General features: G+C 51.9%; 9 protein-coding genes across 9 annotated transcripts; 4 read left to right on the forward strand and 5 right to left on the reverse strand.

Moving 5' to 3' along the window:
* Positions 1-946: 946 nt before the first annotated feature.
* Positions 947-2,326, forward strand: RHO25_003570 (uncharacterized protein; the record flags this gene model as incomplete). The annotated part of the gene is made up of 1 exon (XM_023599068.2): positions 947-2,326. The coding sequence occupies one exon, from the start codon at positions 947-949 to the stop codon at positions 2,324-2,326; it is 1,380 nt and encodes a 459-aa protein (XP_023456055.1).
* Positions 2,327-2,905: 579 nt separating this feature from the next.
* On the reverse strand, positions 2,906-3,796 carry RHO25_003571 (uncharacterized protein; the record flags this gene model as incomplete). The annotated part of the gene is made up of 1 exon (XM_023599069.2): positions 2,906-3,796. The coding sequence occupies one exon, from the start codon at positions 3,794-3,796 to the stop codon at positions 2,906-2,908; it is 891 nt and encodes a 296-aa protein (XP_023456054.2).
* A 300-nt stretch (positions 3,797-4,096) lies between these two features.
* Positions 4,097-4,591, reverse strand: RHO25_003572 (uncharacterized protein; the record flags this gene model as incomplete). The annotated part of the gene is made up of 1 exon (XM_023599070.2): positions 4,097-4,591. One exon carries the CDS (start codon positions 4,589-4,591, stop codon positions 4,097-4,099), a length of 495 nt encoding a protein of 164 aa, XP_023456051.2.
* An 809-nt stretch (positions 4,592-5,400) lies between these two features.
* Positions 5,401-6,648, forward strand: RHO25_003573 (uncharacterized protein; the record flags this gene model as incomplete). The annotated part of the gene is made up of 1 exon (XM_023599071.2): positions 5,401-6,648. The coding sequence occupies one exon, from the start codon at positions 5,401-5,403 to the stop codon at positions 6,646-6,648; it is 1,248 nt and encodes a 415-aa protein (XP_023456050.2).
* Positions 6,649-7,296: 648 nt separating this feature from the next.
* RHO25_003574 (uncharacterized protein) lies at positions 7,297-9,534 on the forward strand (the record flags this gene model as incomplete). Its single annotated transcript, XM_023599072.1, has 1 exon — positions 7,297-9,534. One exon carries the CDS (start codon positions 7,297-7,299, stop codon positions 9,532-9,534), a length of 2,238 nt encoding a protein of 745 aa, XP_023455778.1.
* A 95-nt stretch (positions 9,535-9,629) lies between these two features.
* RHO25_003575 (uncharacterized protein) lies at positions 9,630-10,280 on the reverse strand (the record flags this gene model as incomplete). Its single annotated transcript, XM_023599073.1, has 1 exon — positions 9,630-10,280. The coding sequence occupies one exon, from the start codon at positions 10,278-10,280 to the stop codon at positions 9,630-9,632; it is 651 nt and encodes a 216-aa protein (XP_023455066.1).
* A 460-nt stretch (positions 10,281-10,740) lies between these two features.
* RHO25_003576 (uncharacterized protein) lies at positions 10,741-12,615 on the reverse strand (the record flags this gene model as incomplete). The annotated part of the gene is made up of 1 exon (XM_023599074.2): positions 10,741-12,615. One exon carries the CDS (start codon positions 12,613-12,615, stop codon positions 10,741-10,743), a length of 1,875 nt encoding a protein of 624 aa, XP_023456049.1.
* A 295-nt stretch (positions 12,616-12,910) lies between these two features.
* RHO25_003577 (uncharacterized protein) lies at positions 12,911-13,329 on the forward strand (the record flags this gene model as incomplete). Its single annotated transcript, XM_023599075.2, has 2 exons — positions 12,911-13,012; positions 13,066-13,329. 2 exons carry the CDS (start codon positions 12,911-12,913, stop codon positions 13,327-13,329), a joined length of 366 nt encoding a protein of 121 aa, XP_023455062.2.
* Positions 13,330-13,473: 144 nt separating this feature from the next.
* RHO25_003578 (uncharacterized protein) lies at positions 13,474-14,157 on the reverse strand (the record flags this gene model as incomplete). Its single annotated transcript, XM_023599076.1, has 1 exon — positions 13,474-14,157. One exon carries the CDS (start codon positions 14,155-14,157, stop codon positions 13,474-13,476), a length of 684 nt encoding a protein of 227 aa, XP_023455380.1.
* Positions 14,158-14,279: the final 122 nt, after the last annotated feature.

Here is a 14,279-nt window from a genome sequence, read left to right on the forward strand (position 1 = left end):
GTCGAGGCTTGTCTAGCGACATTACTCCTTGCCGGGCGGCGAGTCAACCCGTGAAGAAACACGGGCTGGGCGTACATACGGCTAGAGCATAAAGGAGTCTCCTTCAGCGCATGGAAGTACAACCCCGCGAGAGACGCAAACTGCGAGGCATTTCTCTCTTTCGTCTTGCCCAGGAACGAGCATGGCTGGATCTCGCAGCTTTGGTCAGGCTCTGTGCCTAGCTGCATTGCTGTACAATGCTCTATTAATTGCCGCACAGAATTCCTGCCCTACTCAGCAAAGCGAATATACTGCCAGGGATGGCAGCATATGGGGGATCTGTGTCGGGACCGATTACAACGCGCCGAGCTTCGACATCTTGGGATCCAGATCCTCCACCGAGTGTGCTCAGCTCTGCGCACAGCGAGGCACCAGCTCTTGTGTTTCTGCTTCCTTCGACAAGCGCAGCAACGCATGCCACTTGAAAGGAACCAGCACGACGCTGCGAGTGGTGTCGAACTCCAACTTCGACTCCATTCGCATGCTTCCTCGGTTGAAGAACGACGAAGTTGTGACCAAATGACCTTCGACGGCCTACAATGTTACCACCTCGGATTCTGCAACTTGGTCTGTCTGTCCAAGGACAGTGTACGATGGGATCACGCTTCAATTTCAGGGAGGTCTATCGCGAGCGGACTGCGCCAATCTATGCGCGAAGAGAATAGGGTGCTCGCGAGCAGCCTATCTTCCGCGAGACTCAGGCTGCCATCTCAAAGATGGTAAGCAGTCACGATGGCTGTACAACTCGGACTGGGAAACCATAGAGCTGGTTGCGAAGACGCCAGGTGGAAACTCGCCAAAGAACCTCGGGAAATGGAGCAACAGCATTCCATTCCCTCTAGTACCAGCGGCAGTGGCCGCCTTGCCAGACGGTAGGCTACTTACGTGGTCCTCTGGGTTACGCAACATGCATGGTCTTGGACAATACGGCCAGACCTTTTCCGCTTATTATGATCCCAAGACAGGCACCGTGACTGAGAGACTTGTCTCCAACACCAATCATGACATGTTCTGTCCTGGCATCAGCTCAGCGTTTGACGGGAGTGTGGTCGTTACAGGCGGCTCTAGCACCAAGAAGGTCAGCGTACATACTGTAGGAAGTGGAGGTGGGTTCGTGGTTGCTCCTGAGCTGGCTATACCACGAGGATACCAATCACAAGTCACTTTGTCAGATGGGAGGCTCTTCACCATTGGCGGATCCTGGATCCGGGTCACCAACAACCAGCCTGGCAGCGGTCAAGTTGGAGGCAAGACCGGAGAGGTATATGATTTCAATACCAAGAAGTGGACAGTCCTTCCTGGCTGCCCGACGGCACCACTGGAAACGAACGACAAGGAGGGATTGTATCGTTCTGACAATCACGCTTGGCTTTTCTCATGGAAGAATGGCTCGGTCTTCCAAGCCGGTCCAAGCAAAGCGATGAACTGGTTCTATACGAACTCACAAGGAAGCTTTGCCTCTGCTGGTACCAGAGACAACACAGATGCTATGTGCGGTGTTTTCCAGATGTACGATGCTACTACTGGCAGTATCTTCACCGCCGGTGGTGCGCCTGACTACGACCAGTCGCCAGGGATCAATAATGCCAATGTCATCACCATCAACCAAGCATCAGGACAAGCAAACGTTCGCAAGCTACGCGGTATGAATCACCCACGTGCGTTTGCCAACGCAGTGACGCTGCCCATCGGCCAAGTCTTGATTCTGGGAGGCCAGACCTACGCAAGAACGTTCACAGACAACGATGCCGTGACAGTTCCTGAGCTGTGGGATCCTGTCACCAACAACTTCACTGATCTGGCCGACTCCCGTATACCAAGAACATACCATTCAGCTGCAGCCTTACTCCCAGACGGAACTGTCTTCTCCGGTGGTGGCGGACTTTGTGATTTCTGCGGGTCAGCGAATCATCTCGATGGGCAAATTTTCACGCCTCCTTACCTCTTGAAAGCGGATGGCGTGACACTCGCAAAACGACCAAACATTACTAGCATCCAGCCAAGTGTGTTGAAAGTTGGTGGCGAGATGACCATTACGGTCAGCAGCTCTTCTGGATCTGGGACAAATGGCATCAGAGTGGCATTGCTTCGCTTGGGGTCTTCCACCCATTCGACAGACACCGATTCTAGACGTGTTCCACTCTCAGGTGGCACGAGTGTTGGAGCCGGAGCGACGAGGTACAGGCTACCTTCTGATCCTGGTGTTTTACTGCCAGGCTACTATTATGTTTTCGCGCTGGCAAATGGTGTTCCAAGTCAAGCCTCGATTGTACGAGTCACTCCATAGTATTTGCACTTTATTATAGACAACAATTAACGCGACTGCGACTCACGGGCTCGTCATCTCGAGACGATTTCATTAAGCATATTGTGCTGAAATGTTCACCAGGATTGATGAGATACATGCGCTCGCGCATGATCCGCGGATAGACTGAGACTTCATCACGATCGGCCCAGAGACGTAAAGTGCCATGCGTCCAGCGAAGACGAACAGCAGAGCGGAAGCTGATTTGATAGTTCTTTTATACTGGCGTCTCGCAGCACTCTGACGGCGATGTAACTCGACTTTGGTGGCAGACCGCCGCTGGCACTCGACAGCCTACTGCGTTCATTCGTCATCTTCCTACCAATCAACGCTGTGAAGGTCCGACTCTGCCCTGCTTGTGCAACGTGCAAGTTCCGTATATCCCGGCCTCCCTTACGCTGACTACCATCAAGGACCAGGCTGCGTTCAGCCGATCATTAAGAGTTGTTGATTGTCGATGCAGCCAGTATTGCTCCTTGTCCGGCCAGTGCATGTTTATCCAAAGCATAAGAAGTATGCTCATCGTCGTCGTGGGAGATGCATTGTGTGCTGAGCTCGCACCTAGGACCTCGAACGAAGCTTTCGATCGCTTGGCGGCACGTTGCGGCTGCTGCCTCTGAAGCTGCTGTCGTCTTCTCTCTCATCTTTGAGACTATAGTTGTGTCCAGGAAGCTCCAAGTCCTTTGGCATCCTCGACCAGCATTTGTTGATATGATTTCCATGAATGGCAATAGACCACCGACTATCGTTCTGCATCCGTGCGACCCACTCCTCAAATTCAATCGCAAGCCATTCCTCCGTCCATCCTTCCTGGTGCCCACGCATTCCCAGCTCTTGCGCTTTTTCGATGACGTGGCCGAACGTATTGTACACGCGATTCACTTCAACGGGATATTTCATGGTAATTTGGGCCAGCGAAAGCAAGTGGCGAAAATCGCTCCACTTTGCTTTGATGATATAGATTTCGACGTGTTTGATAGGCCACCTTGCTCCAGGAATCGGCTCCAAGCTTTCGGTAATGCTGTTGAGCAGCTCAAAAAGTGCAGCAAGATTACGTGCGTACGTAAAGACTTGGAACTTGGCGAGGCTATAATACAGTGGGCGGGCTTCCAGCCGAACTTGTTTCGACATGAGGAGCAGGTCAGGTTCCGGCCAATTCTTCAAGCCCACTGGTATTGTGTCTTCACCAAAGGAGAGGCCTTTCCTAGTACCAGTCGCAATTATGCGGCCATTGATCGAAATGCGGTTGGTGTAATTGACGTAGGAGTCTCTGTCTCGCACCTGGTCTCTGTGGTAATCTTCGATGATGAGCTCGTAGATAACGTTGCGCAGCTCCGGAGGCAGCTTCATGAACAGGCAGTCGTTCGGAATCTGTGCTGGGGCATCGGGCGGCTGAAGGGCTTTCTTGCGCGGCTTGCGTGGGCGGATGCGTTGTCCCTTGACCTTGCGCATGTTCTGGGACATCTCTTGCCGCGAGGTTGAGCTTCAACCTCGTCAGAAGATGAAGCTGAAGTTGTTATGTTGCCGCCGATGTGGTCGAGGTAGCTCGCTGGTGGCAATGTTGCTGCGTGATGGATGTCGAGCAAGTCACAAGAGTAAGAAGAGCGTGGGTTAGTCGATGTTCGTTTAGCTGCACGTGCGAGCTCAAAGCAAACATTTTATGCATGATAAATGGCAGCTGTTAGCTTCACATTCCAAAATAGCAGTTACGGTAGCTACTTGTTTGCCTTCACTTGCAAAAGCTCTCACACTTCACCAATGCCTCGTGCCTGGCGCACCCTTGACATGAGTCGTATCGATGTCACTCGTCGTCCACCCGCCATAGAAGTCGCCCGGTTGCGGAATCACCCTCTCGCCATCGACATAGCAATCCCACGGCCCCGCATAAAAGCTCAAATAATCCTTGATCTCCTTGAAACCTCCCGTCGGATTGTCATAGGACCAGATTCTAGACTTGGCTACATCGTTTGGATCACCTGGGTTAGCGAGGTCGTAGTATGAAGCGACTCCCTTCCATTCGCAGTACGAATTGCGACTGTTCTTGCTCAGCGGAACTTTGAGCGATGAAGGTGGGAGGTAGTATGTGGGCGGATGGTAAGTCTCCAAGACCCAATATCCTTCTTTGGTATCTGCGATGGTTTGGCCATTCCACTTCACTTCGAGATGGCGTGGAGTTCGCTCGCAGAGTGGTGGACGAGGAAAGTTTCGCGGATTCAGTTTCCCGCTCGTGTTTGTAGATGAAGACATGGCTCTTTTGATTCTATTGAGCATGTGTATCTCGTTGGACCGAAATGTATGGTGGTTGTATGTGCTGCTGACAAGTTGTGAAAGGAGGAGCAAGCCAGACAAGACGTCGTCATCGAAACAGTGCTCACGGAAAGAAGTCCGGTGACAATGACCAATCACGATCACCATCCTTCGAACCAAAACCGCTATGGCAACATGGACTCGGAGTATCCATTCGCAGCATCATCTCATCGACATGTCATCCAGAAAGCATTTGAGCGCCCGGTTTGCGCACCGAATCGAGAATCTGAAAGAAACATAATTGCCACACACCCGGTACACCACATCTTGCCATCCTCCTCATCGTCGAAGCTATCTTACAATCGATGCAACAGAGCATGACAAGAATGGCTGCCAATGCTGCTCATAGCAAAAGCCGCCACCACGATGTTCTTGTCATAGGTGCCGGCATGTCCGGACTGGCCTGTGCATCACGCCTTCACGAGCATCGACATTTTCAAGAACAAGGCCGACTTCTGGTCCTAGAGGCAAGAGATCGCATTGGCGGACGCATCGAATCTGTTCATGTCAACGGCCATCGCCTTGATACTGGCGCGAACTGGATTCATGGTGTGGGGACGAAGTCAAAGCCAAATCCTCTAATGTCGATTTTACCCCATAAACGATACAAATCGCTCAGTGGCACAGTTGCATTTTCAGTGCCTACAAACGCGAAAAGTCAGAATATGGAACGCGATAGTGACCCTATCAATTCTAATCAGGTCCAGGCCTCTGATCTCGTAATACCAGCGAGTACGGCAGGAACAATCATGGGCGCATTTTGGGACATGTTCGAGTCACTGCATGAAACTGCAGTCTCCATAGCTCCTGATTCTGCAAAAAAGACCACCGCGTTGAAGAGCATAAAGCAAAACACGGATTTCCTCAGAACACTCAGCGATATTCCAGAGCAGTATCGCCCGACTCTCGGATCAATGCCTCAGTTCGTGGAAGTCGTGGAAGCCGCTCCGCTTGCAGCGCAATCTGCAGAGCAGGAAAAAGGTGAGGCTGGACTAGGACTGCTTGAGTTTGCAATCGATGACTTCGAAGGCGAGCATGTATTTTTGCAAGATGGCTACACCCAGATCGTCGAGGAGGTTGGCAAAGATCTGGTGGCGGCCGGCATCGTTGAGTTGGGAGTGGAAGTGGAGCGAATCGATTGGACTTCACGGCCAGTGCGTGTCGAGACGAATCAAGGAACCTATACTGCAGATCAGGTCGTTTGCACTCTTCCTCTAGGCGTGCTACAGCACGACGTGGAGAACGTGGGCAAGGTCACAAGCAGCTCTCTATTCTCGCCAGCTCTGCCTGCTGACAAACAAGAGTCAGTGCAGAAGCTCGGCTTTGGCACATTGGATAAGATACTACTTGTATACCAGGACCCATGGTGGGTCAAAAAGCCCTGGATAACATTGTGGAAAAAAGGAATGATCAACAATGCTCCAGGATCAGATTCTAGCGGAGATGGTGGCATCCAAGAACTCGATAAAACCTCTCCAGACGTCTTCATGGGCTTTACCGCAGAATTACCAGGAATACAACTCAACACGGATGGTACGACAGCAGCTGGCCCACGACTGCTTTCCATCATGAACCTACAGGACTTGACAGATAAGCCGGCGCTGAGTTGTTTCGTGGCATGCTCCAACGCAGTCCAGATAGAGGCAATGTCGGACGACCAGGCCAGCGGCATCGTACATCGAACTTTTACTCAGTGGCTCGGACGAGAGCCTCCTCGCCCCAGTGCAGTGCACGTCACTCAATGGGCTTCGGACAAGTACTCAAGAGGAAGTTATAGCCACATGATCAAAGACTTGTCAGAGTTCAGACATCGTGTTGCTTTCCAGGAGCCGTTGTCAAGTCCAAATGGCGGAATCGTGCGCTTTGCTGGAGAGCATACTGATGTGGATCACTTCGCCACTGTGCACGGCGCTCTCATCAGTGGATGGCGAGAAGCAGATGCGATCTTGAACAGCCTCAAAGTGGCTTCAAATGAGAACAGAACGACAACAGGATGAGGGTCGAGCGGGATTTAGGGGTCAGCTCAGGCGTGCGGTTGATATGGTGAGCTCAATCCCAGCCATGACAGGCTACAGGTCCATCACCATGAGGCAAAGCAATACCGGCGGTGAGAATCTACTGTTACAGCAGGTTGTCCTGGCAACTGGGCTTAGTCAGCATTGCGGAGCTGCTCTCCGACCGCTGTCGTATTCTTCAATTCTGTACGCAGCTTTTCGAGGCGTCGGACCTGCAATTTATGCGTCAGACCACCGGCTTGCCTCTGAGGGAAATTACGCAATGCACAAGCACATCCGACATCATGAGATCAGCAGTGAATACTGGAGAAGGGCCCATCTTCACGCTTTCTCTCTCGTACAATAAATGGATGCCTGACGCTTGTAGATGAGGGGCCCCTCATTCATACAGCCTATATTCGCAGGCCGAAGAATTTCCTATGATCACCCAGCTCCATGAATCTTGCTCTCCACATTGCGGCGGCAATGCCACCGAGGACCCGAGGGAATAAGCGGCAGTAACACAAGGCAAGTAAAAGTCCAGTGCATGCAGCGTAACATCGTGTGTGGAGTCAATGTGGGCAGAGTACCCGGTATGTATATATCAAAAGCCTTGCAGTGCTTCTAGACTCTTAGTTCCACATCATAGAGATGTATTCCCACATCTTCGCCATAAGTGGCCTTGTGGCGCACTGCACTGCTTCTCTAACAGTGCAGCGCAGCAATGCGGACTCTCGGATCAAGTCTAACCACACTGGCCTTCTCCAACAAAGCCACTGGCCAGAAGGTATCCATCTAGCTGTGGACTACTATCCCTCACAATGGCCGGAGTGGATGTGGGATGGGGATCTGGCTCGTATGGCACAGAGCAACATCTCTTACGTTCGGGTCAATGAGTTCGACTGGTCGATTCTGGAACCTAAGGAAGGCGAATACAACTTTACACTGCTGGACAAGACTCTCGAGCTAATTGCCAAACACAACCTCAAAGCCATCGTAGGCACTCCTACTGCGGCTCCACCCAACTGGCTGACGGAAAAGTACAACGTCGACTTTGTTGATCGTACGAATACAACCCTCTTGTTCGGATCTCGAAGACACTACAGCTTTTCATCTTTCGATTATCGCGACCAGAGTCAGAAGATCACACGCAAGCTTGCAGAACGTTACGGAAACCATTCAAGCGTGATAGGATGGCAGCTTGACAACGAGTTTGGATGCCACGATACAGTGAGGAGCTATGATCAAGACGCAAAGACTCGCTTTCGCTCGTGGCTGAAAGAGAAATATGGCACTATCGAGAATATGAACGACCGGCAAGGGCGTGTGTTCTGGTCTTCGCAATACGAATCTTTCGAAGCAGTGGAGCCACCATTTTTGGAAGTTTACACGAACAATGAAGCCCATACTCTCGATTGGTATACCTTTTCGTCGGATATGGTGATCGAATTCGCGAAGGAGCAGACCGATATCATCAGGGAACTCGCTCCGACCCATGGTGTAACACACAACTTCATGGTCTTCTTCACCGATTTCGATCATCATAAATTCAACCGCGAGGTCGGTCTCGACATGTCGACGTTCGACGCTTACCCACTTGCTGGCACAGGTGCCGCGCCGCTCTCTGATCAAGAGCTAGCCGACTATCTCCGCACTGGCCTGCCGGACCTACAAAGTCTCCACCACGCGTTGTATCGAGGTGTCTCGGGAGAAGCTTATGAAAAGAACCATGGCCCGTTTGGAGTAATGGAAATGCAGCCTGGTGTGCTGAATTGGAACACATATCGTGTCTCTCCACTGGAAGGCATGGTACGTCTCTGGACGCACGAGACATTCGCAGCATCCGGTGACCTCGTCAATTACTTCCGCTGGCGTCAAGTGCCCTATGCCCAAGAGCAGACACTCTCTGGACTCTTCGTCTCCGATAACACTGAGGATCAAGGTTACATTGAGTCGCAAGAGTTTGCTGACAATGACCTACCGGAGCTCCGAGACCGCGCTGTTGCTCCGGAACCTCAAGCTGACATCGCACTGGTATTCGATTATGCGAGCCACTGGGTTTGGAGCATTGAGCCTTACAGCGGCTCGTGGTCCGTCAAAGATGCCGGTTACACAGATGCTGCGCTCACATATACGACGCTGTTCTATACCTTCTACTCTGCTCTTCGCCGCCTCGGCCTAAGCATCGACATCATCTCTCCGGAGCAGAGTCTCGAAGGATACAAAGCCGTAATCGTGCCCAGCTTGCCGATCGTGTCCGAAGCTTTCGACGAGGCTCTTGCCACATTCTCTGGCCCCGTCGTTGTTGGCCCGCGCACAGGCAGCACGACTCCCGACTTTGCATATGTTCCTGGTCTCAACCCAGCTGGCAGCAGCACTTTGCGCTCACGTCTACCCTTACGTGTCACCCGTATCGAAACCCCTCCTGCGTACGCTGGAAGTGGAGTCTCGTACGCTGGCCAGGATTACAACGTCTCTTTCTGGGAGGAGTGGGTTGCCTGCAGCCGGGACAACGCGACCAGTGAGACTACTGTCACATACACTTCTCGCCATCGACCAGGCAAGCCGGCAGCTTGCTCAAAGGATAACCTGCACTATCTCGGCTTCAACCCGACAACCAACTTCCTGGTAGACTATCTGGGAGATGTAGCGAAGGCAGCCGGAATGAAAGACCTGACAGGCCGTGTGGCGGACAAGGAGAACGACCTTGGTGAGACGCTGAGGTTTCTCCGGAGAGGAGATCTTCTCTGGGCGTTCAACTATGGATGGGAGACACAAAGCTTGCCAGAAGTGGATGGAAGCTTGATCATCGGTGAGGATGCAACCGAAGTGGAGAGCGCCAGCGTTGTGGTATTCCAGCTGAAGACAAACTCGAGCACCCATGCTTGAAGATGTTAGATGCATGCTGTATACAGTGACTGTATCCGAATCAGACGCACTCTACTTCTTATCTTCACATTGGCAGTGCAGCGAAGCATTCATCATCATGCCTTCGTCGAAGCCTGGTAATCAAATACAGTCGTTCCCTCCCTCCACGGATCTGGAATCTCCTCCAGTTCCTTTACCCCAGTCATCGCGCTCACAGCTTTAAGCACCTCGTTCCCAGGTTCAGGACACTCCGAATACCTCGAAATCTGCACCGAAATACTCCTCCAGAAAATTTTCTTATTCTCCTTCAACAAATCTCTCAAATCCTCAATCTGAGCAATCAATCTCTCCAAATCCTCTACAGTACTCAATCGCACAGTAATATCCCAAACCCTAGCAAATCGCATGAACTTAAGATCTTCGACAGGTCCCAAATCTCGACCTTTGATTTCTGTGGGCGATTTGTACCGTCCGTCAATGTGTAATCTCAGTTCGAGTGAATTGTGGAATATGGGAGAAGCTTCATTGTTGGTGGTTTTGCATGTTCGGAGTAATGTGAGAGCTTGAGCACCGCATTTGAGGGAGACTCCAAGATTATGTGGTGTGTGGGTGCAGATCTTGTATATTCTACCGTCTACGAGCGTTATGAGGACGCCGTCTTTCCAGTAGCAATAGGCGTGTTGTTCCGTGCATGCGAGACAATTGATGTAGATTTGCTCGCGAAGTTCAGCGGGGAGCTTGAATAGTCGGCTTTGGCCGTTTGTCATTGCTGCTTGACGTTTGAAACTGCTGTGATGTGTGGTGAGTTCGCGAGTATTGTACTTGGTGGTAGCGGTCAAAAGGAAGGTTGCCGCTCCCAATCAGAGAGCTGTATAGCGGGAAGCTCTTGAAGCCACGTGATCAGACGGAATGAAATCAATGTACAATCATTAATGCATGCAATTGTGCTGTGCCCCCCAATAATGATGCTTTTGGAGTCCTACTCAATCGCTTTGCAACTCTTCAGTCGGGACCATAATTGAAGTACACCTCATCTGAGCTGTTCTCTCTGTGTTCAAGGTCAACTATTGTCCTGCGCCCGACTTCAACGAACAGTGAGAAGCGCACTCTGGGTAGGGGCTCCTGCAAGCGAATCACAGTGTTGACCGACTTCTCGAGGACCAATCGAGCCCACTTTTCAGGTCCACCAAAACGACCCTCAAGTCTAGTCTGGCGGAGCAAATGATGCTACAATTCAAGCGTGCCGATGCGGCCTCCGATCTCTCCTTCGCGGTCCAAAGGACCGTCAGCGACACGCTTAGATAGCTGCGCCAGTATGTCCTCGTAGCCTTCACCAGGCGTCTGCTCCACCTGCATCTTGAAGCGGAGCTCAAGGCTGCGCAGTGCGTCGTGTTTCGCTTCAGCAACTTGATAGGCAGAGCTTTCTGCGTCTCCTCTTCCGCCCACGAGGTTTGCAAAGCTGCGGGATGGTCTAAGCAGATAGGGCCATGCATACTCCAAGGCAGGCTGTGCAACTAATGCGAGGTGTCCAGACTCTGGAGTGGCGATATTATCTGGCATGGAGATCTCCGGTGTGACGGACCAATGTGCTGTACTTAACGCACTTAAGACGTTGATTGCTGACAGCGCAAGATCCTTAAGCGCAACCGTGTCGGCATGTATTGCGATATCTTGCCATAGGCGAGGGTTGTTGGCCACGTAATGGAAATATAGAGCCCTGGCTTCGGCGGCTTCTTCCAATGACCTAGCTGATGGCGCTGCAGACCCGCTGGACGACCCCAACTTGAATGTGATGTCTCTGTCAGGCCCTCGAAAAACGGTGGCAAGAGTATTGAGCACGTCTGGATTTGTTGCTTTCGACGGTAGCAACGAAAGTGGACTGGATTGCCAGTTACCTGTCGAGAGCAGGGCACTGCGCGGAAGACTAGCAAGTAGGTGAAGATCGTGCTTTGGAGACTCTGCATGTGCCCATCTGGATGGTGACTGATCCAATGTGACCCGTAAGCGAGCTTTGACTTGTTCTGCAAGCTGGCTAGCCAGGAAATGCTCCGAATACAGTGACGCATATGTCGCCACGTAATTGGCAGCGGGTCCGTAGAGAAAGGTGCTCTCGAGCGGGTCAACGGGTCTTCCAGATGTTTGTAGGTAGATTGCGATCGTACTTGCGTGCACACCTGAAGCGATCAGGTAGTGTAGACTGGCAGAGTCTGTACTGCTGCTTCCAAGTTCTGCTGCCTCCGGCTTGGTCGCCGCAAGAATCGCCGAGTAGAAATCGATCAGATTTCGGTACAAAAGAATGTCGTCTTTTTCGACCATATGTGATGTCGCGAAACCGATCAAACCCCCTTCAGATTTGTATTCTCGCTCAATGTCTGGATGATGACTGCGTGAGACTACACTCCAGTCCATCTTGGCGACTTCGGACAGCCACTCCATCAGCCGACCAGCAGCTTCTGTGCGATGATTTTTGGACAACCCAAATCCGTGATTGCCCGGAGTCAGACATGAGCAAGCTTCAAAGTACACTCTGTAGATATCCTGATCGCCAAAGAGCCGTCTCCACATCAGACCCTGGCCGCCAGTGGGAACATGCGTATCAGGTCCCGTTTGGACCTCTTGGTCGATCCGCAGAAGATCGAGAAGCAGCTGCTGTGCAGCGGTCGCCACTCCAGTGATTCGTGTGCATAGCCAGAGTTGCACTAAAGCCATGACGGTGTCGAGCATGCCCGCGACCGATGCTGTGTCGGCAGCGTTCGAAGTAGCCTTCTTGAGGATCGATATGATGAGCAAATTGTACGAGGCCATATGGTCCCCGACTGCCAGACCTTCCTTGAAGGGGATACTGCCAAGCTGAAGGATGTCTCCATAGCTGTACTTGTCGAGCAGTCGCAATAGTAGATTGACGGCTGGCGTGGGATCTTGTTGGAGCGTTGGCAGAAGCGACGATAGTGATGAAACGAGCTGTAAATTTTCGTTTTCGGATAATGTCGATGCCAGTACCAGTTCTGCTTCTTCGAAAGTTCGCTGTTCGAGGGGCACTGCCGGATCGTTTGCTGTGGCACTAATGCTCTGATTGAGCTTGTCCAATATGCTATCCGACATTTTGCTCACTCGAGACAGTAGAATACGTCTTGAGGGAGAATTTTGGAGTGTACACAGAATTGTGTCGAGTTGGAGTATTGTCTTAGTCAGTCAAATTGGAAGGCAGCACAGTTGACGTTTGCTCTTTCACATGAGACTTGTCTAGATGTGGCGCTAGGCTAGCCAAGGGTTAGCTTCGGGCCGGACCGATGTCCGCTTCTTCGAGCGCGTGCATGCCGGTGGACGACGTGACCTCAACTCAGTCTTCTTGTCCTTCCTGCTTCCAACACGTGTATTTCCAACTGTACGGTCAACAATGCCAGAGATGCAAGCAGATACAGCTCAAGGAACTCAGCCGGCCTGGGACGCCAAACAATATTCCGGAGCCTTGGCGCATCTTGAACGTCTTCAGGAACAGGTCAGTCGCGCCCGCAACTGTACTATTGTTTACTGCTTGCTCACGTTTCACAGATTGATGACATGAGACGCACTATTCCTTCTATTGTTGGGCCCATGGCAAAGCCAGCCAAGGACAAAGCGCAATTATTTGTTCAAATCAAGTCGGCAGCAGTGCGATCTGTGGACGACGTACAAGCACTCCGCAACAACTGGTCATCCGAGCAAACGCAATCAATACTCAACAGATCTCAACAAAGCCTGGAAAAGGATAGTGACCTGAGCAAAGCGGGTACTGTTCCGCGCTACGGCTGGACTCAAGACACCGAGATGGGCTGAGCAGAGAGACACTCGTTCGCGCACTTTTGCACGGCGCATGAATGGCTCCACAGCAAGCTCGCCCCGCTGAAAGGCGGAACTTCCAGGTGAATTGAGCCGAAAATCCAACATTCCTCAAATCTTGCAGAAGGCCGAACAACAACCTCAATTCAGCGGCCGACCACCTGGCCAATTCCCCGCACTTGGATCAACCGTCGAAGCCCACTTCCCATTCCACATCCTCCAAGTCGTCGGAATCCCATGTCTTCCTCTCTTGCCCATCGGATAGTGCGCATCACTCCAGAAATTCCACCGATTCGCCCCTGTCAGGTGATCATACTCTCTTGTCCGGAAATTGTAGACTTGATCCCTACCATCCCTCCTCGCCCAGGGCACATGGTACGTTGTCCGCGGATACCAGTCCATATCGTGCGCAGGAGCAGTCCAGTTTGCATCACCATTGGCACCAGCCCATTTGAGACCAGTCTTATCCCAGCCGGACCAATGCATGCGGCTGGGACGATCGCGATGGAACGTGCGCTTATCTGCGTTGGCAACGACATACACGTCCGGCCCTTCGCCGGTAAGAGCATCTTTCAGGCGGCCGAGCGTACCGTGACGGGCGCCATCGACAGGACGTACCCAGTACTTCTTTGAGCGGAGGTTGTTGAGTTTGCGACCGCCTTGGTACCAGCCTCGTCCGGAAACACCGTGAGAACGGTGAATGATGAAAGGCTCTTCGGCGGGTGCGGTGCGAGAATGGCCATATTCTGGGAGGAAAGGAAAGCCGTTGAAAGCATTCTTTTGATAGTCTTCCGTAAAGGGAGCGTTGTGCCAGGGAACAGCCATGTTGCTGGGCAATTTTCACGACCTCTGCTTTTCTTTTCGAATGTATTGAATATGATTGTACTGTTTTCTGTGTTGTATCTCCGACTGAGAACCCGGAAGTTGGCGCGAGTAAACGAATGCAA

The sequence above is a fragment of the Cercospora beticola genome, chromosome 2 (assembly GCF_033473495.1).
Source record: "Cercospora beticola chromosome 2, complete sequence".
NCBI classification, from domain to species: Eukaryota; Fungi; Ascomycota; class Dothideomycetes; order Mycosphaerellales; family Mycosphaerellaceae; genus Cercospora; species Cercospora beticola.